This window comes from Gracilinanus agilis, chromosome 4, assembly GCF_016433145.1.
Source record: "Gracilinanus agilis isolate LMUSP501 chromosome 4, AgileGrace, whole genome shotgun sequence".
Taxonomy (NCBI): Eukaryota; Metazoa; Chordata; class Mammalia; order Didelphimorphia; family Didelphidae; genus Gracilinanus; species Gracilinanus agilis.
The window spans coordinates 107,144,676-107,170,911 of record NC_058133.1 but is presented as its reverse complement, the minus strand read 5'-3'; the positions used below and the strand labels follow the sequence as shown (position 1 = coordinate 107,170,911).

The 26,236-nt window shown below is 40.9% G+C and overlaps 1 protein-coding gene across 1 annotated transcript in view; it reads left to right on the top strand.

Moving 5' to 3' along the window:
• Nucleotides 1-507: 507 nt before the first annotated feature.
• Nucleotides 508-26,236, top strand: part of LOC123247901 (renin-like) — a 37,361-nt gene continuing 11,632 nt past the window's right edge. The window contains exons 1-8 of the mRNA XM_044676972.1: nt 508-581; nt 7,490-7,640; nt 8,734-8,857; nt 10,965-11,083; nt 12,765-12,961; nt 16,885-17,004; nt 18,617-18,758; nt 20,299-20,397. Coding sequence (XP_044532907.1) covers nt 508-581; nt 7,490-7,640; nt 8,734-8,857; nt 10,965-11,083; nt 12,765-12,961; nt 16,885-17,004; nt 18,617-18,758; nt 20,299-20,397 — 1,026 coding nt within the window. The remainder of the gene's footprint in view (nt 582-7,489; nt 7,641-8,733; nt 8,858-10,964; nt 11,084-12,764; nt 12,962-16,884; nt 17,005-18,616; nt 18,759-20,298; nt 20,398-26,236) is intronic.

The following is a 26,236-nucleotide window of genomic DNA, read 5'->3' as shown; positions in this document are numbered from 1 at the left end:
ATACAACATATTTGTGACAAGATCAAGACTGATAATACTTCTGTGCTCATTGAAGGATGATGAGAAAACCTCAAGGGCTGTGGGCTGGGAGAGGGATCCTAGATCTGACAATTCTGGAACCTGTATTCTGGCTTAATTCTCTCCTGGACTCACTGAGGGTTTCTTTTCCTGTCTCATTCCTGAGGTCATCTACACCATGGAACCCAGGACAGGCCATGTAACCAGTGTGACAGATTTGTAGACCTGCTGGCATTACTGAATAGTGGTCTACTTTCCCACCACCAACCCTCCCTGTCTTTCCCCCTGTTGACCTTACTAGAAACAGGTGAAACCAGGCTTTGTACCAAGGGTTAGCCCTCAGCTGGGGATTTATTACTCCTGTCCTTCCAGGCTATAAATCAGAGGAGAGGAGGATCCCAACTAGAATTCAGTAGTATATAAAGGCAAATGGACCTTGGAAAAGAACAAACAGCCTCAATCCCAGGCCAGACAGACAGATAGACCAGGATGGATTGCTGGGAGCTCCTGCTGGTAGCCTGGATCACTTGCTTCTTCAGTCTGCCCAGTGATGGCTTACAAAGGTAACACCAAGGCCAAGAAGGGGTTAAGGGGAGTCTGAGCTGACTAACAGTGTGGGAAATAATGTGACCAAAGAACCTTGGGGAGGAGAGGGATTTCCATATGATCATCAGGAGGAAAGCAACATCTGTGGATCAATAAGCAGGGGCAAGGGGTTCTCTGTCTAGGTATAGGCAACAGGGCAGTAAGCCAATAGAAGGAGCAGCAAGTACCTAAGGCTAAAGATGATAAGCAGAGAAAAATTGGTCAGGGGGTGCCTTTTGACCATGGCAACTTTCCTCTTCTCTCAAAAACCTATAATGGCTTCCTCTTACAGATGGGAAAACTGAGACCCATAAAGAATAATTAATTTCCCCCATAGTAACCTAGTACAGTTTTACACCATTCTTACCTTCAAAACTGACAAAATCAGGCCTTGTGATTCTTGTGTGGCCAGTTCCCATAAGGAAGAAGGAGGGATTTGGGGAGAGGGAGCCATTTGGAAGGAGGAAGCCATTTGTAGAGACAGAGCCATTTGGAGGGACAGAGAACTACCAACCTTCAATCACTCCTTCAGCCACAATGATCAGAATTGTAGCTTCAGTCAATCAACTAGGAGCTATTTTCAGATGCAATTCAATTACACAATCAATAAACATTTATTTAGCAGCTACTGTGTACCAGGCACTGTGCTGAGCTGAAGAGTTAGAAAGAAAGATCTAGTCTGAGTGAAGAATGTAGTTCACATAATGAGGAGATGATGTGCAAACAAATAGGTATTTATATAAGCTATAGAGAGAGAATGTAGACAACATGGATGGATGATAATTTCTGTGCAAAGCCACTAACAGAGGAGCTTGTTAAAAACCTTTTGCAGAAGGTGGGATTTGTTTTGAATATTGAAAAAGTAATGCAGGAGTTGTATAGCTAGGTAGTACAGTGGATAGAAAGTCAGGCCTGGAGTCAGGAGGACCAGGGTTCAAATCTAACCTCAGATACTTCCTAGCTGTGTCACCCTGGGCAAGTCACTTAACCCCCATTGACTAGCCCTAACCACTCCTCTGCCTTGGAACCAATACTTAGTATTCATTCTAAGACAGAAGTTAAGGGTCTTTAAAATAAATAAATAAATTGCCCAATAAAGAGTGAAGAGCAGGAAGCAGAAAAATAGGAATGAAAAGCAGAGAAGTCAAAGACTTCCCCCTCATGGGACCATTCTAGCAAGAGGGTGAAAAGGATTAATGCTCAATCTTTGGGTCTCTTAGCATTTGGGGGCCTGAGCTGTACCATGCAAATTTGTTTTCATAGGTAGGCAGAAGAGTAGAGAGGGTGACATAAAGGGTGTTTAAGTGGCACAGCAGACAAAGAACTAGACTTGGAATCAGAAGACTCATATACTGATGTTCAAATCTAGGTTCAAACACATATTGGCTGTGTGGTCTTGGGCAAGACACTTAATCCTATTTCCCTCGGTTCTGGCATCTATCAAATGATCTGGAGAAGGAAATGGCCAACTACTCTAGTATATTTGCCACAAAAACCCCAAATGGGGTCATAAAGAGTTGGAAAGGAATGAAACCTCCAAAATAAGAAGGGTGGCATGATTTTGGAAAATCACTTTGGTAGTTGAGTGGAGGATAAATGGAGAGGAAAGAGATTTGAGGGAGGGGAATCATCCAGAAGGCTATTGAAGTAGAGGATAGGAGAGTTTGTACCAGTGATGGCTGTATGACTGGAGAAAATGGGAGACACTAAGAGAGAGGTTAGGCAGATAGAAGGAAACCCAGAGAGAGGAGCGAGAGACTATCTAGGAGAAGAGATAAACAAAGTTGTGCTAACACTGTGTTCGATGTTGTAGATAGAAAAATGAAAATAAAATGGCTCCAATCTTCAAGGAGTTGACATTCAGCCAGGGAGTGAGGTTAGCCTTTTACTAATTTATTAAAAAAACAACAACAGGGGGCAGCTGGGTAGCTCAGTAGATTGAGAGTCAGTCCTAGAGATGGGAGGTCCTAAGTTCAGATCCAGCCTCAGACAGTTCCCAGCTGTGTGACCCTGGGCAAGTCACTTGACCCCCATTGCCCACCCTTATCACTCTTCCACCTATGAGCCAATAAACAGAAGTTAAGGGTTAAAAAAACAACAACAACAACAAAAAAGCAACCTTAACTTCCATTTTAGAGTTGATATTGTCATTCATAGTTGATCATTGCAACTTATTGCTGCTACTACATATAATGTTCTCCTGACTCTGCTCACCACAGTTTTGAAAAAAAAAAACCAAAGCAAAAAAACAACCCATTTCTTCCATCTTAGAATCAATACCAAGTATCAGTTCCAAGGCCAAAGAGTTGTAAGGGCTAGGCAATTGTGGTTCAGTGTCTTGCCTAGGGTCACATAGCTGGGAAGTATCTCAGGTTAGACCTGAAGATAACAGACCTATTATCTTCAAGCTTGACTCTGTTCACTCAGCTGCCCCAACCAGCCCTTCACTATAATTAATTTTTTAATTATAAATCAATGTGAGGTGTGAAAGCAACAAAGGAGACATCACAATGCTCTGGCAAGATTAGAGGAATGAGAAACTAGCTTGGGGGGAGTGGTTTGGAAAAGTTTCATGGAAAAGGTGGATTTGGAGCTTTCGTTTTTAAAAATTAACTATTATATTATATAGTCATTGTTGTATTGTTTCACTCATGTTCTGCTCCTTGTAGCTTCATGTGGAGTTTTCTTGGCAAAGATACTGGAGCTTTTGGCCATTTCCTTCTTCAGTACATCTAATAGATGAGGAAACTGAGGCAAACAGGGTATCATGACTTGCCCAGGGTCACAAAGCTATTAAGTGTCTGAGGCTGGATTTGAACTCAAGTGCTGCTGACTCCAGACTTCACATCTCTATTCTTAGTGCCACCTGGCTATCTATTGTGTAGTGCAGACAGGAAAATCTACAGGCATTTAAGGAAAGGCAAGAACACTGGGAAGAAAAGTAGGCTGGGAAAAGGCTTCACAGAAGAGTCAGAAAGTGTCAGATCTTGAAGGCTAGGCAGATTTTCAGAAGGCAGAGAAAAGAAAATTCAAAGCATGCTGAATTCTAGGTAAGGGAAATGTCATGAGTAAATCATGCAGGCTCCTTAGAGCTAATGGTTAATTTTCAAGGGTAGCATCTACAACTCCGAAATTGGCAAAACTACAAATCAGACTTCGATTTCTTATTTTGTTGATTGTCTAAACTTAAGAAAGTGATAGAGAAAATGTTAATAATACAGATTAAGCTTAAAATGGTGTCTTCTGCATATTCCTCTCCTGGAGAGCCAGTTGTTAATCATTTACTAACACATCTCTGTGTGAATGTATGTTTGGGTTGAGGGTATTTGGGGTTAGGATGACAATTTGGGAGCTTTTAGCAATATGGATCATCTTCACAGAGGAAGACTGTGCTGGGAAAGAGGAAAGCCCATAATAATACAACTTAGGACAGAGATGAGTTCTTGCATCATGCTCCTGGGGGAGGGGGTGGCCCTGGGACAGTTGCTAGTGTGACTGGTACAGTGGAAAGAGGGTTTGAATCGTACCTCAGATGTGACCTTGGGCAAGTCTCCTAACCTCAGTTTCCCAACCTCTAAAATGGAAGGCTGGGCTGGATGGCCTCCAATACCCACTTTGAGCTAGAGCCCTCCTTGGTCATCAAGGATGCATCTTGGCTTGAGCGCAGCAGTCAGGGCAGCAACACTGAGGTGGACAGAGAGGGGCAAAAATCCTTCAGGGGTCCCAGCAATAGGACTGCTGACTCTTCTCCACAAGACTCCTCCATAATCTTGTTCCCTCAATACTCCCCTTGATGTGCCAGTTTCGTGCTGGGCTGCTGTGTCTCTGCTGCCACCTACTGTTTCCATGTAGCATCACCTCGTTCTTAGCTCCCTAGTCAGTACTCCATCCCCTGCTCCCTTCCCCAGCAGCCCTTTAGACCTTTGCCTGAGCTGCTCCCTTGCACAATGGATGGAATGCTGACCCTGCAGGCAGGAAGGCCTAGCTCCAAATCTGTCCTCAAACATCTACTAGCTATGTGACCCTAGACAAGTCACTTTAACTCTCTTGGCCTCAGTTTCCTCTTCTGTCAAATGACCTGGAGAAGGAAATGGCAAATGACTCCAGTATCTTTGCCAAGAAAAGCCCAAATGGAGTCACAAAGAGTCAGACGTGACTGATTGACTACATAACAACAACTGGTTTCCTCAGGACTCCAGGAAATCCCTGAATCTCAGAGCTGGAAGGAAGCTTTCCTGACTTCTAATTCAAAGCTCTCCTTTAGCATGATCTCGTCTTGTTTCCAGTCCCTCTGCCCAGCCGCCAACATTTGTCTAAGAGATCAGTAAGGACATTCTGCCCGTGCTGGGGGCAGATGGAAATTCTGTGGCCGTGTCAGTGATAAGAATAAGTCAGCCTCTCTGGTTTCCTTAAGTCTCCTAGTGCTGAGTGTGTATTTTCTACAAACAAGAATAGATTATAGGAGGGCAGATTTAGATCTGGAAAGAATCTTTCCCATAGCTAGTCTTATCCCCTTATTTTACATATGAGGAAACTGAGGCTCAAAGAGACTTGATCAAGATCATACAGATATTCTAAATTTAAAACACTTTCATACCACTCCCCTCATTGGGATTATTTTATTTAGGTTTCTTGGAGAGGGCAAGAGGAATAAACTCATAAAACTTTTGTGAAGATAATTCTTCTTTAGTTAATTTTATTAATGCTAATTATATAATCATTGTGCTTAATTATATATGGAAGAAATGTTTTATCTGATATAATTAATGAATATAATTACTTTTAATTAATTAAAGTGATGCTTTTGAACAAGTCATTACCCACCCTGCTTCAGAGCAATTCTTCCTTTTAACAATGAAAACACGATATAGAAATCTTGCCAATAATAATAATCAGTATTTCCATGTGCTTTAAGATATCAAAGAACTATCGGTAGCTGGGTGGTTCAGTGAATTGAAAGTCAGATTTAGAGATGGGAGGTCCTGGGTTCAAATCTGGCTTCAGACACTTACCAGCTGTGTGACCCTGGGCAAGTCACTTGACCCCCATTGCCTAGCCTTTACCGCTCTTCTGCCTTAGAACCAATACTTAGTATTGATTCTAAGAGAGAAGGTAAGAGTTTTAAATTTAAAAAAAAAAGGTTTCAAAGTACTTTTGCCATGTTATCTCAATTCTCACAACTTTGTGAAGTATATACTATTATTAACCCTATTTTATGGACAAGAAGAGGTTAAATGACTTGCCCAGATCACAAAACTGGTAAATGTCTATGGCGGGCTTTAAGTTCAAATCTCCCTGACTTAAAGTCTAGCACTTTATTCATTAGAACCTCTAACTGGCCCCAAATGTCTATAGCACCCAGTAGCCACTCATAGCTCTGTCATTATGTATGGAAGAGTTATGTTTTGTTACTTTGTGAAGAAGTGGCAGGAGTGTATATGTGTGTGGAGAGGGGGGTGTGGCATTGCAGTTTTCATCTTAATGTAGGAAATAAACTGGAGGAATTAAGATTAAATGAAAGATAAAGTATATGAGCAGGAGGAGCCAAGGAAGCTTTTAGACCAGTGGCGTCAAACTCTACTATAAATGGATCTCTCTGAGCCACATGTTAACTTGGAAAATCCCAAGGCTTCTCCATGTTTCATTTTGTTTTTATTTATTTTGTTAAACATTTTTCAATTATATTTTAATCTGGTTCAGGTAAAACTACTCATGATACCTGTTGTGAGGAAGATTAATTAATAATAGTGTTGGACCTAGCAGGAAGGGCTGGAGGATTCTAAGATGGAATGAAGGAGCAGGAAGTGGGCTTGTGCTCTGAGAGAGACTCCATTAGTGGTTGGACATAACTCTTGCTAACCCTGGGAGATCTCAGAGTTAGGGAAAACCTGCATCCTGATTCCCTGGAATCCTGAGAGGTGGAGGCTTTCAGCAAGTGGACAAGACCTGCAGAGCTGCACCAAGTGGGGAAGTGGTTTGGGATCTGGTGGACAGCATCTCAAGCTCACGCTCCCTACCTGGGTACCTTGGACCACCTTGGCTCTTGGCATCCTGTGATCATCCTTGGATTACCGTGAGACCCTCAAAGCCACCCTCAAGCCCATTAGCTGTGCTGACCAAACCTGGCTGGAACCAGGTTTGAGGTAGCCTTCCCTTTGACTCCAGTACTGCTCCTTTGGGCCCTGCCTGACTGAGGTCAATTAGAATAGTGTAGTTAAGTCCTTCCCTGCCCCCTATGGTTTGCCCTTAGGATTTTAGTATAGGAATTCCTCATCCCATCCTTTCATTATTATTTCCCCAGTTAAACTGTATTAACTTTTACCTTTGCCTGCTGGTTTCATAGGCCCTGGCCAGCTGCCATTCCTGTGTCAGTTAAAAGCTTGGCAGCTGGGTAGCTCAGTGGATTGAGAGCCAGGCCTAGAGATGGGAGGTCCTAGGTTCAAATCCGGCCTCAGACACTTCCCAGCTGTGTGACCCTGGGCAGGTCACTTGACCCCCATTGCCTACCCTTACCACTCTTCCACCTATAAGTCAATACACAGAAGTTAAGGGTTTAACATAAAAAAAAAAAAGCTTGGCAGTAAACCCTGGTATCCCTATCCTGTTTGGTCCTGTCTCTCCCTCAACCCAGTGAGCACCCACAAACCATTTAGTTGTATCTAATAATAATAATAACATCCCTTGTGCTCCATTTTTACATACTGCTGTCCTAGAATTTCTCTGGCAGTCTTAGAAACAGGTGCAGCTCTCTATTGTCTGGTCTGAGAGGTTGGGATAGTCTTAACTGGGGGGGCAAGGGAATGAGCAAAATAATCTTAGGGGATTGAGTAGGGAACCATGGGAAATTCTAATATGCTTCTCTTTTCTTTCCTCTCTTCCTGGTCAGGATTCCCCTCAAGAAAATGACTTCAATCAGAGAGAGCATGAAGACAAGGGGAAAGCTTTTGGAGAAGTTGAAAATGGAACATGGGACACAGACCACAAAAAAGAACTCCATTTATGAAATATTGTCTCTTGGTCTCTACAATTTTGTGGATGTAAGCCCTCCACTACTGATCCTTTCCCCTTTCTCCCCACTCCTCCCCAGGGCACAAATTCAATTAGAATTCTAGAAGATATGAAACAAGGGTTTTAAATAGTTTCTCTTTAATGTTTTTATCATTTAAATCAGTGGTTCCCAAACTTTTTTGGCCTGCTGCCCCCTTTCCAGAAAAAATATTACTTAGCACCCCCTGTCACATACAATTCACTGCCCCCAAATGCACCTGTGGCCATCACCACTCCCTTGGATCGCTGCAGCACCCACCAGGGGGCAGTGGCACCCACTATGGGAATCACTGATTTAAATGAAAGCACTAGAGGAAAAAATTGGAAAAGAAATAAGAGCTGTGAAAGAAAGAATTAGAAAGGGAATTAAAACTTGGCAAAAAGGATACAAAATATTGCCCAAGCAACAAACTCCTTGAAAAGTAGACTGGACCAAATAGAAGCCAGTGATTCCATGAGACAATAGTAAAACAAAGCTAAATGACTTTAAAAAAGTAGAAGAAAATCTAAGGTATCCCATAGCAAAAAATGACTAAACTGGAAAATGGAACAAGGAAAAAAATATAAGAAACATTGGACTACCTCTGGAACAAATTAAAAATAGAGTCTAGGTATATTTCAAGAAATCTTAAAAGAAAGTATGCAGAGTACTTAGAATGAGAGGCCAGAATGGAAATAGAACTTACTGGTCACTTTTTGAAAGAAACCCCCAAATGAATACTTCTAGGAATGTTATAACCATCATTCAAAGTTTCTAGGTCAAAGAAAAAACACTTGAAGCCACAGAAAAGTATGAATAATAACAATAATTCATATCTTTATAGTACTTTGAGGTTTAGAAAGTGTTTTTGTTTATCAAGAGGTATATAGTTCAAAAAGGTATCATCCCCATTTCATAGATAATGCTTTTATTGAAAAACCAGCCAGTCCCTCACACCTTTTAGTATATAATTGTGCACCTCAGAACTCAAGGACCTTAAGGGATAATTCTGTTTAATCTGCCCATTTTATAGATGAGAAAACTAAAGTCCAAGAGAGTGAGGAGATTTATGCTCAGTTCATATCTCCTTTTTATGCCTACAGAAACAGTATTATGGTGAGATCAGTATTGGAAGCCCACCCCAAACCTTCAAAGTCATTTTTGACACTGGCTCTTCTGACTTTTGGGTATCCTCCAACAAATGCAGTACACCCAGGAAAGCATGTGGTAAGATCCTAGCTCCTGGGCACCAAGGTCCAGGCTCTCCTGATTTGAAGTTTGAAATCTGTGCTTCGCCTCAAACCATCCTAAATCAAAGTCCTTTCTCCTCTTATCCTCTCATCAACCCATCCTTTCAACAGGAGTAGGGATGATTCTCACTTTCTTAATAGTGGAAATAAAAGCCCAGAATGATTAGAAATGTGTACAGAACCCAGGAATCCTTATCCCAGCTCCTTGTTCTTTCAGCCAGAAAATATAAATGATAATAAGGGGAGAAAATACGAAATCAAATCTGATCTCCTAAAGAAGCATTGAGACCCTGGCCACCCAAAGTGGCAAAGTGCCACCACATCCAAGTCTTCCTCAGCCTGGAACAAAACCAAATTCCTAAGTCTCTCCTCACTCCCATCCCAACTTTGCCTCATGGCCCCATGCTTGTAGCTCCCATTCTCATCACTCAAGCCTTATGGCTATTTTTTAACCCTTACCTTTAATTTTATTTTTTTATTTGTTTTTTATTTTAAACCCTTAACTTCTATGTATTGGCTCCTAGGTGGAAGAGTGGTAAGGGTGGGCAATGGGGGTCAAGTGACTTGCCCAGGGTCACACAGCTGGGAAGTGGCTGAGGTCAGATTTGAACCCGGGACCTCCCATCTCTAGGCCTGGCTCTCAATCCACTGAGCTACCCAGCTGCCCCTACCTTTAATTTTAGAATCAATTTTGTGTATTGGTTACAAGGCAGAAGAGAGGTAAGGGCTTGGCAATGGGGGTTAAGTAACTTGCCCAGGGTCACACAGCTAGGAAGCCCTGTGGCTTTTAATAACCCAGCCAAGGACTAGGTCCCTCTCATTCCCTACATTGAATTGCCATCTCTGTCCCTTAGCCCTCTCTCACTGACACTTAGATTTGCTCTATCCTTGGCATTTAGCCTCCATTCAAGGAACTCTCATGACTCCTGGCAATTAGATCTCCATCAATATCATTTTAGGATCTGTCACAGGTCCTTAGCCCCTATCTCTGACAATCCATCAATCAACAAGTATTTCTCCAGAGTATATTGTGTACTTCCTGTCTCCAAGCCCACCCCAAGACTAGAGATGCTTCAAGCTGATTCATTTAAATGATAGAACAAAGCTCAGGAGGAATCCTAACCAGAGAACAGAGGCTTACCTAGGGTAAGGCGAGTGGGGCTTAGGCATAAGCTATGAGTCCATTCAATCTTCAGCAATATGTAAACACCAGCTAACTGCTTTGGTTAAAATAGGAAGCTATCAGATGACAGGCTAGAGGAGCCCAACTATCCAGGTCCACCCAGGAAGTACCCAGAAGATGAGCTCTGCTACCCCAGAATCTCTGTGTTGCTAATGGGGATAATGTCAGGGTTTATGTCCCAAATGATAGTCACCCTTCCTGTGGTTTGCAGCAGGCTTTGGATTGTAGTATGTGAAAAAAACACCAAAACTGAAATCTAATTAAGGGCCTGACAGAGTGGGGGGAGCATAGCAGATATCAGTCATTTTTTACATTTTTAAAGGTTTTATTGAGGGATAAAGACTGACCTGGGATTTCACTGAGATAGGTACTCCCAGGTGAAGAAACCCCCTCAACAAGTACATGTAGGCACCTTCTCTGTGATTTGGGGTCTTACCTAAGCACAGAGACAGTATGGGACTTGTCAAGGATCACCAAGACAATCTGTGTTAAAGCCAAGTCTTCCTTGCTTTGGACTCTTTCTTTTCAACCATGATGCCTTTAGCACATCCTTTATTTTTTTAACTAATCCTGACTTTCTGTCTCAGTAACAACTCTAAGACAGAAGGCCAAAGGCTAAGCAAATGGGGCTAAATGACTTGCCCAGAGTCACACAACAAGGCATATTCCTAAGACTTTTAACCCTGCCCACCTCCCCTTCCAGCCAGTGACACCAGATAACAGAATCATAGGCTGTTAGCAGGATGTTAGAGAGCATCTGTTGGCCCCTTTCTGGACAGAGGAGGTCACTTGTTAGTGGCAGAGAAGGGAGCCCAATCTCTTTCTGACCTCAGTGCATTCCTGCCTTTACTGCCCTGCCTGGTTTCCTCCTCTAACACCTGGATCTTTGCTTCCTCCCCAGAGTTACAGAATCGATATGATGCTTCAGTTTCCTCTACTTACAAAAAGAATGGATCTGAATTCATCATTGAGTATGAATCTGGCTGGGTCGAGGGCTTCCTGAGCCAGGATATACTGAGTGTGAGTCCCTCCCATAGGAAATAATGCTCCCTTTACCGATTTCCCATAATTTAGGATCTTGGAGGAATTCTTGTGGGAGAGGGGGAAGGCTAAGGAGAGGGAATGGATGTCAGCCTACTCTGAGAACAGAGGAAGCCTGGGAGACAAAGGAGTTCTGCTACTTCCCTTTGGTCTCTAGGGAGCAGTAATACAGCCCACATACCTATCCTAGAAGGTGGTTCAACTACTGCCTCAGAAAGAAAATCTGCATTATTTTGCATGGTATTGTGTTCTTGATTTGTATGTGATTCACTTACGTGTAAAATGATTAGAGGTTCTACTCCATTCCTTGTTCTTTTCCTACTGTGATATGGAGAAAATAAAAAAAATCTCTCTTCTATACATCTCTTTCCTCTTTCTCCAAGTCCTCTATCCTCATTTCCCTAAAGGAGGGCACTAGCATTGTGACTGGGCTTGAGTGCAGTGATTCCCAAAGTGGGCACCACTGCCCCCTGGTGGGTGCTGCAGCGATCCAGGGGAGCAGAGATGGCCACAGGTGCATTTATCTTTCCTATTAATTACTATTAAAATTAAAAAAAAATAATTTCCAGGGGGATAAGTAATATTTTTTCTGGAAAAGGGGCAGTAGGCCAAAAAAGTTTGGGAACCACTGGCTTAGAGGATAAACCACAGGCCAATTAGTGGTAAGGAAGGACTTACTGTATGAATCCATGCAGCATCCTATTGGTTCTCAGCTGAGAGAGAAGATCCTGGGAAATGAATCACCTGAAAACAGTTTATTTTGGAAGAGAGACATTGGGAGTTGGAGGCACAGTACAATCTGAAGCTTGGACCAATACCTTAGGACTGTGGCTGGGTGGGAATCTGTGGGAGTGAAAGGAAGGCATTAGGCATGTCATAGGGAGAAGAAGGGACCAAAGGAGGTAGAGAAGGAAGTGAAAGACAGACTAAAAGATCCAACTTATTCCAGTTTGGCCCAGAGTCCAATCTGCTCCTCTCTTCTCAGTGTTTCTCCAGGTCCTGATCTGTTGGGTCAACTTTAGGTTAGGTTATTCCTGAGGGAGAAGGCCCAGGACAACTTAGGCTATGCCTCCCACAACTCCATTCATAGTTTTATCTAGGTGAAATCAGGTTTTGATGAATAGAAAAGGTATCCTGGAAGAGGATAAGAAGGTAGCCTGGAGCCCAGAGGGTGGTGAAGGGATTAGTTTGTCTTGCAACCCAGCTCATGGAATAAGGGGAGTGTTGGCCCTAGTTAGAGAGGATTAGGGTGGAGCAGGGCTCCAATCTTCACTCTGACATTTAATCCTCTGTGCCTCCGGTTCCTCATCTGTAAAATGATGAATTTAGACTAGAGGACCTCAATGATTCTTTTGAATTCTAAATCCAGGGAGAAGAGTCAAGATGGAGGCTTAGGAGCAGCAAAAACCAAAACTGCTCTGACTATCCTTCCATACTAATATTTAAAAAGCACTTCAAAAAGACTACATTCTAAATCTATCTTCAAACTACATATTTTTCTTCTTTTTCCTCCCTAATTCCTCCAAATCTAATAATGGACTGCATCCCAAGTTAGGGACCAGTGTCCTGATTTGTTGTGGCCATGGTCAGCACCAGGTCAGGCTGTTAGAGCAATATGCCTGGTCTGCCAGCTTTCTACTCTGGCTTCTTAAACCCACAGATTGCTGGAATCAAGGTGACTCAGTTATTTGGTGAGGCCACAGAACTGTCCCCGATACCCTTTGGACTGATTGAGTTTGATGGAGTCCTGGGGCTGGGCTACCCTGAGCAATCAATAAGTGGAATCACTCCTGTCTTTGACAACATAATGGCCCAAAGGGTGCTGGAGGAAGATGTCTTCTCTATCTACTACAGCAGGTGAGGCTGTTCTTCTGGGCTGGGATTCCACACCCTGGGGAGGAGGAAAGGAAGGGAATGGTGCCCATGACTGTGCCTTCTGCAGGAGGAAGAATGGCAGGAGGACTCACTTCCAAAAGCTCTGTGAAGTCCAGGGTGCCTCAGAGAGACAGTTGAACCCTTATTCCATGTTAGTGGGAGGTAGCCCAAATGAGATATCATGGGAAATTATTTTTACTTGGCTTTGGAAAACATTGTTTTGTGTACTCACAGAGGTATACGTAATCCAACAATTGTCTAAATTTTGTACTTTATAAAACACTTTATACTTCTCTTTTCAATTGCTGTGATTGTTGTGACATAGGCAGGGTATGATTATTATCCTTATTTTATGATGTTATAAAATACTTTTAAAACCATAATTTCATAATAAAATGAAGTTCGTGTAGATGAAGCCAACCAGGATTGTAAAATCTAGAACTGGAGAGAACTTAGATGATCTAATTCAGAGGTTCTTATCTTGGAATCCTCAAATCCTCAAGGATTCTGTGGATAGATTTCAGGAGGTTCATGAATTTGGATGAGAAAAAAATGTTAATTTGGTATTTCCTTAATTATTCAAAAACATTATTTTGAAAAGGGCATGTTGGACTATACCAGATTGACAAGTAGGGTACAGGTCATCAAAAAATGGTTAAAAATACCTTTATCTAGTCCGGTTACTTCATTTTACACATGAGGAGATTGAGGCCCAAGTAGGAGAGTACCTTGTCATTGTTGTTGTGTGGGAAGTGATTTTGGAATCATAAAGTGCTATGGAAACAACCTTAAGCTGACAAATGAAGCTGCAAGATGATGTTTTGTGGGATCTTCACAACAACCCAGTAAGGTAGGGGTTATTTATCCTCAACCCATTTTACAAATGATAATGTTGAGGTTAAGAGAGGGTAACTGTGACCTGTCCCTGATCATGCAGCTATCATGAGATGATAGACTAATAGAATCATAAATTTAGATGTGGAAGGAGACTGAGTGGTCATTGAGTCCAACACCTTCATTTTACAGATGAGGAAACTGAGGCCAAAAGTTAGGATACATAGTTTAAGACTGAACATTTCTGATGACAAATACAAAAGAAAAAAACCAAATGTGTTTATTAAATAACTTACATGAGATCACACAGGTTAAGTAAGGGACAAAGACAAGACTCTAATTGAGAGCCTCTAGCTCCAAATTAAGTATTCTTCCACTGTTCCTTGTTGCTAATTAGTCTCTTGGGTAGTAGCCAAACCCAGATCTCCTCTAACTCCACGTGGAGGGTTCTTCCTATTCTGCCTCATGGATTTTCCCAAGGTCACAAAATTGAGTAGAAGACCTGGGATTTGCACTCATGACTTCTGATTGAAAATCCATTCTTTTGGGCCTGAGACACTTCCTAGCTGGGTGAACATGGACAAGTCACTTAACCACCATTTTCTAGCCCTTAGCACTCTTTTGTATTGAAAACAATACATAGTATTGATTCTAAGCAAGAAGGGAAGGGTGAAAAGAAAAAAAAAAGAAGAGAAAAGCAGGGAAGAGAAAAGAAAAGAAAAGAAAAGAAAAGAAAAGAAAAGAAAAGAAAAGAAAAGAAAAGAAAAGAAAAGAAAAGAAAAAAGAAAAGAGAGGAAAGGAGAGAAGAGAAGAGAAGAGAAGAGAAGAGAAGAGAAGAGAAGAGAAAATTTTCTTTCCAATGTAACTTGTTGCCTTTCTTTACCTAAAGTGAGGACTAAAATCCAGGGCTTCCAGCTCCAAGAAAAGTGCTTCCCTGCATATATGGGAGAGATATAAATGGAAAAGATATCCTAGGCAGGGGAAATTTTGTGATGCTTTGTCATCTCTCTCTATAGATGTGTGAGAGGTAACATATTAGAGTAGATAATAGTGCTGATTTCTAAGTCAGCAAGACTAGGACAAGTCACTTTCATCTCCAAGAGAATGATGAGATAATGCCCAAAATTGTAAGCATCAGGTCAATTGCCAATCTGCACTGATACAGGGATCTCTCTCCCTTCTCTCAGAGCTCCCTAGATTATGGCTCTTTAGCACTCTCTTTACCCCCTACAAAAAAAAAAAACAGCAATATAGGGAGAGATGAACACAGTGTTCTACTAGAAGGTGTTATCTTCTGTGACCAAGTGCATGTCTTGGGTTGACAGGTAGCCACTGGACTTGCTTGGTATTTACTCGAGGTCCCATGATCTAGCAGAAGGACCCCAGTCCTGCAAGGAGACATCTGCTTGTTCCTGAGAGCGCAGGAACAAAAGTGAGAATGTTGGGATTTGGGATCCATTTGAGATTCCTTCTGTGCAGTTTGAGAGAGCCCCCACATTGATGAGACCACAGAGCCTCCTAAATGTCAAAATAATCCTAGAATATCTGATGTTTCATAGAATCCTGCCAAAAAGAGGTCCAAATTACCATCTGGGTAAAGTAGAGCATTACTTGATAATGAATGAAAATTCCATCAGTTTCCATGTGAGTTCCACATGAGCACAGTTGAATGGGACATATATGAGATGGAGGTTGTATCTCCACCTGGGGTGGGAATATCCCCTTCTACCATGATAGGTCACTTATCAAACAAACAAAGAAAGAGGCTGAATACTGAGAGTTTGAGATGCAGAGAAGAGTAGGGAGTCTACAGTGGCTTATATGTCCAGCAGCAGGCATATAACACACACGTGCACACGCTTTCTTGAAACATTGTTCATTCAATTTCTAAATGTGTATTGCTCTAAAATTGGGAGCACCAGCTAATGAGATGTGTGCTGAAGTCTGTGAGCTACCACATTCTTTTAATTTTTTACCCTTACCTTCCATCTTTGAATCAATACTGTGTATTGGTTCTAAGGCAGAAGAGCAGTAAGGTACTGGGGGGTTAGTGACTTGCCCAGGGTCACATAGTGAGGGAATGTCTTGAGGTCCCATTTGAATCCAGGACCTCCCACCTCTAAGCCTGGTTTAAAAACTACTAGGGGTATCCTGGGAATCAAATGAAATGCTAAGTGTGAAAGGGATGGGAGATGAGAGTGGCCAAATAATTCCATCAATTCTTCCCTGTCTCTACAGGAAATCCAAGTGAGGATGCAAGCCCATCCCAACATGACTCCAGCTTCTCTGTGCATGAGCAGCCTTAGTAGCATGACCCAAAGTCACACACTCTATCAGCCCAGAGAAGCCCCAAAGAGGCCCAGGCTCATGGGAGGCTACCTGCTGATATTCTCTGCACTCCCCCCACTCCCCACCCTTTGGTCACAATCCTTGTGCATTCCTACCCTTACCTTCCTCTCATCTTTCCCAGAATCTTTTCCCAGGTGCCAATTCTCACTCTTTGGGGCCTGGACCTGCCTGAAAATGCCTAAAGCAAGAGAATTAATGCCAATTTGTGTCTCATTTTCATAGCACTCATTTGTACATCCCCATCCCTCCTCCTTTCTACTGATTGCTGCAGTGACTGCTGGGTCAGGTTCGGTGACCCAGCCTGGAAAAATCAGAGCTGTCCAAAAATGGCAAGGACTGATTTGGGAGCAAATGAATTCTCCCATCATGGGGTCTTTCAAAGGAAGGCTCAATGACCACTTATTGGGGGCCTGGAGAGGAGCTCCTTATTCAGGGATGTAGCAGAATGTAGATTCAAGGCATGAAGGGCCCAATATGAGACCCAGGAAAGGTGGAAAATGCATATCCCCTGATTTTGCTCTCCCACACTGTCTAATGCCTCCTATCTCCCATGGCCCAGTCCAGTGCTTAGCGTAGTCCCTGAGATGTAGTAGATACTTAATAATTGTTGGCTTGACTGTCCCTATTCTCCAAACCCCTCTCCCAATTTCCCCTTGGCCCTGTTTCCCCTTGACCTTGAGTCCTCAGACTTCAGGGTGAAAAGATTGTCATCTGCCCTCCAGGAGTTCAGGGAAGAAAGCTGGAGAGCTGATACTCGGAGGCAGCGACCCCAACTATTACCAAGGGACCTTCCACTACATCAAGACCAGCCACCCAGATTTCTGGCAGATCCAGATGCAAAGGTCAGGAATCGCCATTGGTTCTAATTCCATTCCACCTCCTAACTCACCCTGAAATCCAGAGACATCTAACATTGGCCAACCCCAAGACTTTTTGTCACCCACTTCTCTACATTCAGATACCTCTGGAATGACTTCTTTCTATCCACTAATATCCTTCACTAGGGACCATTGCCATGGACTATATTTTCTTAGCCCTTACTTTCTCTCAAAGAAACAACTCTAAGACAAAAAGGCAAGGGCTAGACAAGCAGGGTTAAGTGAATGTCCCAGGGTCACACAGCTAGGAAGTGTCTGAGGCCAAATTTGGACCCAGGTCCTCCTGATTATAGGCCTGGTTCTCAAACCATTGAGCCACCTAGCTTCCCGTGCTATAGACTATTGGTGAGGGGGCAGTTTATTTCTTTTCTTTCTTTTCCAATTATATGGGGAAAAAATTTTTGATGATTGTTATCTGACATTTTAGGATTCAGATTTTTTCTTTCTTCCCTTCCCCTCCAAGGTGGTAAATAGTCTGATAAAGGTTATCCTAGTGCTTTCATGCAAAATAGATTTCCATATTCCCCATATCTTAACTGAAAAACATATCACACGTACAATTAAAAACAAAATGAAACTAATGATGGAAATGAAGTAAAAGATGGAAGCCAGGGCTTTGATTTGCAATCAGATTCCAATAGTTCCTTATTGGGCTATGGATGCTAATTTTGGGCATAAGTCCTTTGTGGTTATCCTTACCATAGACTATTAATACAAATGGGTGTTCATGAGAGAGAAGAAAGAGGATATTCCTAAGGTGTTTGAAGGGAGATGAGAATGGGGAGGTACTAACCGTAACAATGCAAGGACTTGGCAGCTTGATAAAAATAAAAGACTGCTGGAATTGGAATGGGAGATCTGGGTTTCAATCCTGAATCTGTCAATCACCAGCAATATGGCACTGGGTAAGTCATGCTCTCTGAGTGTCAGTTGCCTAATCTGTAAAATGGGATTAATGGTACTATCCTCTATCTCCCTCATGAATTGATTATGAAGAAATGCTTTAAAAACATTAGTCACTAGACCTGGTTCCTTCTGCCCACATTCTTCTCCTCTAATAATGGAAGCTCTAGCCCAATGTCCTCTAGGAAATCTCAACTAGTTTCAGCTAATTTCAGCTCAACTATTTTTCTTTCTTTTTTTAACCTTTATTTTATGTCCTATGATCATTACTGTGTATTCGTTCCAAGGCAGAAAAGATGTAAGGGTTAGGCAAACAGGGTTAAGTGACTTGCTCAGGATCACACAGCTAAGAAGTGTCTGATGCCAAATTTGAACCCAAGACCTCCCATCTCTTGGTCTTGTTCTCAAACCACAGAGCCACCTAACTGCCTCCCCAGCTAACCTATTTTCCACCTATATAACACATTCTCTAAAATACTCTTTCCATGTATTTGGAGCATCACATCTTCCCCCTCCTCTATCCAAATATCAACTCCCTGAAGTTACCGATTGTATCTGTTCTTTGCTCGGTCCACAAGATCCTAATCTGAGGCTTTAAGTCTCTGGGGGTGGGGCAAGAGGCTGACCCTGCTGGCCTATGAACCCTCTTTCTGTCTCTGACCTTCCTGTATAGGGTGGCTGTCAAGTCTCATGTGGTGTCCTGTGAAGAGGGTTGCACTGCAGTGGTGGACACAGGAACAACCTTCATCACAGGCCCAACCAACTCCATATGGACACTGATGAAGTTAATTGGAGCAGAGAAACATGGAAAAGAGGTGAGCAAGCCAAACTCTAGGAAGAAGAAGAGAGTGGGGGGTTACCAAAAAGGGTTGAGTAAAAACCAGGATCCTGAAGTTCCCTTCCCAGAGAATGAAGGGCCACTGGGGGCTAATTCAGAGGTGGTTATCTCAAAGGCAGTTGTCCCATTTCAGTCTGCCCCACTCCCTGCAAATGCAATAATTACTCAGAGGGTATCATAGATTTCAGAGTTGGAAGGACCCTCAGAAGTCTTCCTTCTACCCTGCTCAGAAATTCCCTGCACAGCACTCTTTACAGGTATCCATCCAGCTTCCATTGGAACACTTCCACTGATAGGGAGCTCACCACCTTACACAAGATAGACATTTCTATTTATTGCCACAAAACTTGAGTATTGGCACCATTGAGGTACCTCCATGCATAAAGTGCTGGAATCAGAAAGATTTGAGTTCAAATTCAGCTTTAGACACTTATTAGCTATGAGACCTTGGAGAAGTCACTTAACTTCTGTTTGCCTAATGCATTGGAGAAGGAAATGTCAAGCCACTCCAATACATGCCAAGAAAACCCCAATCCAGGTCATGAAGAGTTGGATGCAATTGAACAACAACCAAAAGTTCGACAGTTAGAAAATTCTCCCTGAGATAAGAGTAAAATCTGCCAGTATAATACCCAGCTATTGGAATAGGGGGGATTAACAATTAAAAATATATATTACATATATAATATAATCATATATATATTTGTTTGAAGGATTATCAACTAGGAGAGAAATTGAAATTTGTTCTACTTGGTCTCAGAGGGCCATAGCTAAGAGCAATGAGTGCAAGTAGTCAAGCTAGATTTCAGCTCAATGTATAAAAAAATGTCCTAAAAATGAGACTGCTCCAAAGTGCCATTGCACTTTGGGCTGCCTCAACTGAAAATGAATCCCCCATTATCTAAGGAAGCAAGTGATCATTTGGTGACCACCTGATGGCTATGCTGGAGATCAAAACTGGCAAATGTTGAAAAGAAATGTTTAACAAAATAGATAAAAATGCAATACAATATAGATAATGTTAATTTGTGTTTTTCTGTTTGATACCATTGCTATAGAGGCAGTTGTTTAGTCATCATCAGTCCTGGCCAAATCTTCATGACCCCATGTGGGTATTTCTTAGCAAAGATGCTGGAGTGGTTTTGCCATGTCCTTTTCCATCCCATTTTACAGATGAGGAAACTGAAGCCAACAGGGTGAAGTCACTTGTCTGGGATCACAGAGCTAGTAAGTATCTGAGGCCACACTCAGGAAGATGAGTCTACCTGACTCCAAGCCCAATAGCCTATCCACCTGCTGCCTCTATAGAGGCAGAGGAGCTCCCTGTTCAGATTATAGGTTATACTCAATGATCTCTGAGGTTACTTTCTATTCTGACTGTGTAAACTCCTAAACTTGGACTACCGCTGAGAAAGGGGACCCAGATGACACTTCAGCCCTTCCTTACTGATCTGTACTCATGTGAGGTCTAGAATGTCTGGAATTCACACAGGCTCTGGGACCCTTTCTGTCCACAGTATCTTGTAAAATGTGACCTGGCATCTAGGCTCCCGGATATCTCCTTCAACTTTGATGGCAAGAACTTCACTCTCCAAGGTTCTGACTATGTCTTAGAGGTAAGCTTCTGGATCATTCTGTTTCTGTTTGTTTGTCTGTCTCTCTGCCTCTCTTTCTTTCTCTCTCAGTCTCATTCTTTGTCTCTGTCTCTTTCTCTCTCTGTCTCTCTGACTATCTGTATGTCAGTCTGCTGTGGTCTGTCTGTCTCTGTCTCTGTGTCTGTGCCTGTCTCTTTGTTTCTGGGTCTGTCCATCTGTCTGTCTTTCTCTGTCTCTCTCTGAAGTAGGGGACCATGGGAATTAGTAATCAGCTACACCAATAAGAACCAGGATTAGGGTGTGTTGAGTATAGACTTAACGGTACTCCTATGTTTCCTCTATAAAAGTGGGTTCATTTACTAACTAGCTCCAAAGTTACTCTCAAGTATTTGTATCCCAACAACCCTAGAAAGTTGGTAGTATATAACTTTTATCCTCATTTTACAAGTGAAGAAACAGTTAGATGGGGAAAGAGCTCTGTCCTGGTCCCTCTTATCTTTCTATAATTTCTCTCACTTTCCTTCTCCAGTGGATTAGGCAAATAGAAGTTAAGTAGCTTGCCCAGAGTCATACAGCTAATGATTATCGGATGCTGAATTTTAACTCAGGTCTTCCTGATTCCAAACTCAGCACTCTTTCCACTGAGTCACCTCATTTTCTATACTTTATCTGATCTCAGTTCCTGTCGGCTCAATTATAATTAATATTGTCTTTACAGTATGTTGTTTTATAAAGTGTTTTTGATTATCCTAGTGATTGGGGGTGTCCTCTCATTTGTCTGCATTTAAGACCCGTTTGATCTTTATAATTTTGTTAGTTTTTTTAAAAGTTACTTTCTGTGTTAATAACAACTCCAAGACTATAGGGTAAGGGCTAGGTAAATAGGGTTAAGTGACTTGCCCAGGATCACACACCTAGGAAGTACCTGAGGTCAAAGAACACAAGTGCTCCTGACTCCAGGTCTGACTCTTTTATGATATTAAAAGATAAAGTATTTTTATATTATATAATACAATACATATATTCTATGCATTTCTCAGTTTCTAAATTTTTTATGCATCATTTGGCTTTCCCATGTTGTCTATGGCTTCTGAAAAACTCTCCACAAATTCCCATTTAATTTCTTAGACTGGCATGTGATATGACTTCCTTGAGGTATAAGACCAAAAATAGAGTCGTTGGTTTAAAGAATATGGTATGTTTTAGGCACTTTCTTTGAATAATTCCAAATTACTTTCCAAAATGGTTGTACTATTTTGCTGTTCTACTAACAATGTAGCAGATCTGTACAACCCCTTTGATATAGATCATTGTCATTTTTTAAAATTTTATTTAATTAATTTATTTAGAATCTTTTTTCATGGTTTCATGATTCATGTTCTTTCCTCCCCCTTCCTGGAATCCACAAGCAATTCCACAAGATTTTACATGTATCATTGTTCAAGATTTCTTTCCATATTATTACTATTTGCAATTGAGTGATCATTTAAAGTCAACATCCCCAATCATATCCCCATTAAACCATGTGATCAATCATATGTTTTTCTTCTGCTTTGTATTTCCCTCAGTTCTTTCTCTGGATATGGATAGCATTCTTTCTCATAAGTCCCTAAGAATTGTTCTGGGTCATTGCATTATTGCCAGTAGAGAAGTCCATTACATTTGATTGCACCACAGGGTATCCTTCTCTGTGTACAATGTTCTCCTAGTTTTTCTCATTTCACTCTGCATCAATTCCTGGAGGTCTTTCCAGTTCACATGGAATTCTTCCAGTTCATTAATCCTTTCAGCACAATACTATTCCATCACCATTAGATACCACAATTTGTTCAACCATTCCTCAGACAATGGAAAACCCTGCATTTTTTCAGATTTTTGCCACCACAAAGGGCATAGCTTTTAAATATTTTTGTACAAGTATTTTTCCTTATTATCTCTTTGGGATACAAACCCAGCAGTGGTATGGCTGGATCAAAGGGCAGACGTTCTTTTAAAGCCCTTTGGGTATAGTTCCAAATTACCTTCCAGAATAGTTGGATCAATTCACAATGCCACCAGCAATGAATTAGTGTTGGATTTTGCCACATCCCCTCCAACATTTATTATTTTCCTTTGCTGTCATATTAGCCAGTCTGCTGAGTGTGTGGTGGTACCTGAAATAAATAAATGGGTAGACTGGAGCCAGACAAGGAATATACACAGTAAAGGTACACACCTAAGACCCACAAGGAATGAATGGATAAGTAAACACACACAGGGAGATGGGAAATGGGTAGTGAAGGAGAAATACAGTTAGCTGGGGTACTGGCAGTTAGCAGTTTAGCTGCCTCACCAAAACTAGCTAGAGATTAACAAATACTCAAAGTGGATTCTGTGGTCTAGAGGAGGACAACAAGAAGTGTTATAAACAAGTTTAATGATTGTTTAGGGAAAGGGAGAAGGATGAAGGATTTTCTAACTCAAGAGAAAACACCATCTGCCAATTAGAATGTTACATGTTCAGCTGACTTTCCTACTACACTAACAGGCAGACAGCTCTAACTGAATCTAGAGAGGGGCTGGGAGATTAGGATTCTCACACAACTGGTCCAAGATGATCCATAGATGTTGACAGGAACCAGGAACCAAATCCGTGAAATAAGTCCAATGAGCTCTAGGGAGTAAAAGACTATCTGTTTGTTGTCCACCAATAGCAGAATAGTGGCTTTCTCTCAACCTAGGCTGGCTTGACCAAAGTCTACTCCTATCTTCTTTAAAATCCCCAAATCCACAGGCTGCAGAGGCTAAGGTGGCTAGATAACAACTCCACACTCCTACTGGGTAACTCTGCCAACTCTACCACTCTACCAACTCTTCTCTCTCAACTCAAACCTTTCTCTTCATTCTATGTTAGAATGTGTATGGTTCCAGCCAAGATTTTTCTTTGAGCTGGCTACTTTCTATCTTAACTTCACTGCTATCTTACAAACTACCTATAACATACATCAGAGTTGTTTTGATTTGCATTTCTATAATTGGAAAGATTTAGAATATTTTTTCATGTAGTTATTGATAGTTTTGATTCTTTTTCTGAAAACTGTCTATTCATGTCCCTTGCTCATTTATCAATTGGGGAATGGCTTGATTTTTTGTACAATTCATGTAGCTCCTTATAGATTTGAGAAATTAGACCCTTGTCATATGTTTTTGTTATAAAGATTTTTTCCCAATTTGTCGCTTCCCTTCTAATTTTGTTTGAATTGGTTTTGTTTGTACAAAAAACTTTTTAATTTAATGTAATCAAAATTATTCTTTTTACATTTTGTAATATTTTCTATCTCTTGCTTGATCTTAAATTCTTTCCTTTCCAATAGATTGGAGAGTTAACTATTCTATGTTCACCTAGTTTACTTATATTTTCCTTCTTTGTATTTAAATCATTTGCCCATTCTGAATTTCTGTTGGTATAGGGTGTGAGATGTTAATCTGAACCTAATGTCTCCCATACGGTTTTCATGTTTTCCAAAAGTTTTTGTCAAATAGTGTGGTTTTTGTCCCAAAGGCTAGGATTTTATACTATCTTGCTGATGACATTTATCTCAAGTCTATTCCACTGATCATCCCTTCTGTCTCTTAGCCAGTACCATATTGTTTTGATGACCACTACTTTATAGTACAGTTTAAGACTGGGAACTGCTAGGCCCCCATCTTTCACATTTTTTCCCCATTGGTCCCGTTGATATTCTTGATCTTTTGTTCTTCCAAATGAATTTTGTTATAACTTTTTCTAATTCAATAAAAAAGTTTCTTCGTAGTTTGATAGGTATGGCACTGAATAATTAATTAATTTGGGTAGGATTGTCATTTTTATTCTATTAGCTCATTCTACCCATGAGCAATTAATATTTTTCCAATTCTTTAGATATAGTTTTAATTGTGTGAAAAATGTTTTGTAGTTCTGTTCATATAATTCCTGTGTTTGCTTTGGCAAATAGATTCCTAAGAATTTTTTTATTATCTAGAGCAGTGATGGGCAAACTATGGCCCTCAGGCCAGATGCAGCCCCCTGAAATGTTCTATCTGGTCACACGACATCATTCCTAATCTGAAGAATACAATGAGTAAAATACAATTCAATGAAACTTCAGAAGAGTTGCTTTAGAAACAGACTGACAGATGAGCATTTCCTTTCCTTTGGCTCCCTCTTTAAAAAGTTTACCCATCACTGGTCTAGGGTGATTTCAAATGGAATTTCTCTCTTACTCTTGCTGCTGAGTTGTGTTGGAAATATATAGAAATGCTGATGACTTATGTGGGTTTATTTTGTATCCTACAACTTTGCTAAAGTTGTTGATTATTTCCATTAGCTTTTTAGTTAATTCTCTAGAATTCTTTAAGTAGACCATAATATCATCTGCAAAGAGTGATAGCTTAGTCTCCTCATTGCCTACTTTAATCCCTTCAATTTCTTTTTCTTCTCTAATTGCTATTGCTAGAGTTTCTAATACAATGTTAAAAAATAGAGGTGATAATGAGCATCCTTGTTTCACTCCTGATCTTTTGGGGAAGGCTTCTAACTTATTCCCATTGCAGGTGATGCTTGCTGATGGTTTTAGATATATGTTGTTTATTATTTTTGAGAAAGGCCCTTCTATTCCCATACTTTCTAGTGTTTCTAGTCTTCCAAGGGAGAAAAGTGGTAAGGGGTAGGCAATTATGGTTAAGTGACCTGCCCAGGGTCACACAGCTAGAAAGTGTCTGAGGCCAGATTTGATTATCCTGTAGACATTTATGTCTGTACAGAAGCATTTTCAGTTTCATGAAATCAATGTTATCTATTTTATCTTTTGTAACTTTTATCTTTTTTTTTATTTCTACCAAATTTCCTATCCTTAGCCATGAGAAGTATATAATGTCTCTCTTCTAATTTTTATACTATTTTTATTTGGTGCATCTCTAATATTAAGTTTACATATCCATTTAGAATGTATTGCAGAATGTGGTGTTAGGTGTTAGTCTAAAAAACCTAACTTCTGTCAGTTTTCTTTCCAGTTTTTATCAAAAAGAGTTTCTTCCAAGTCAGATTTTGGGTTTTTTTTTTCAAGTAGATTATGTTATTATTTTATTAAGTTTTGAAAAGGATGACCTTGGTAATTTAATTTTCATAGCATTAAAAGTACAAATTAATTCTGGTAGCCTTATAATTTTTAGTATATTGGTGTGATCTAGCAATGACCACTAAATATTCCTCCAGATGTTTAAGTTCTTTATTTCTTTAATAAGCATTTGTAATTTAATTTACGCAAATCTTTTTGGTAATTTTGGAGGCTATCACATATTTTATGCTTTTTGTAGGTATTTGGGATTTCTCTATTATTATTACTTCATACTTTTGATTATTGAGGACTTATTTTGAGGCCTCTAACATTACAGAATCTATTAATTGTCTTCATTAGTATCTTTGATGATTTCTTGGGATTTTCTTTCTTCTTCTTTTTTAAACTTTCCTGCTTTCTTAGATTTGATTCCAAGGGGGACAGCTGAGTGGCTCAGTGGATTGACAGCCAGGCCTGGAGATGGGAGGTCCTAGGTGAAAATATGACCTCAGTCACTTCCATTCTCCGTGACCCTGGGCAAGTCACTTAACCCACATTGCCTATCCTTTATCACTCTTCTGCTTTGGAAGCAATATATTGTATTCATTCTAAGACAGAAGGTAAGGATTTAAAAAAAAATTGATATCAAATATCACTTCCAAGCCAAAAGATGATAAAGGCTAGGTAACTGGGGTTAAGTGACTTGTCCATGGTAACATGGCTAGGAAGTATCTGAGGCCAGATTTGAACCCAGAATCTCCTCTCTCCAGGCCTACCTCTCCCTA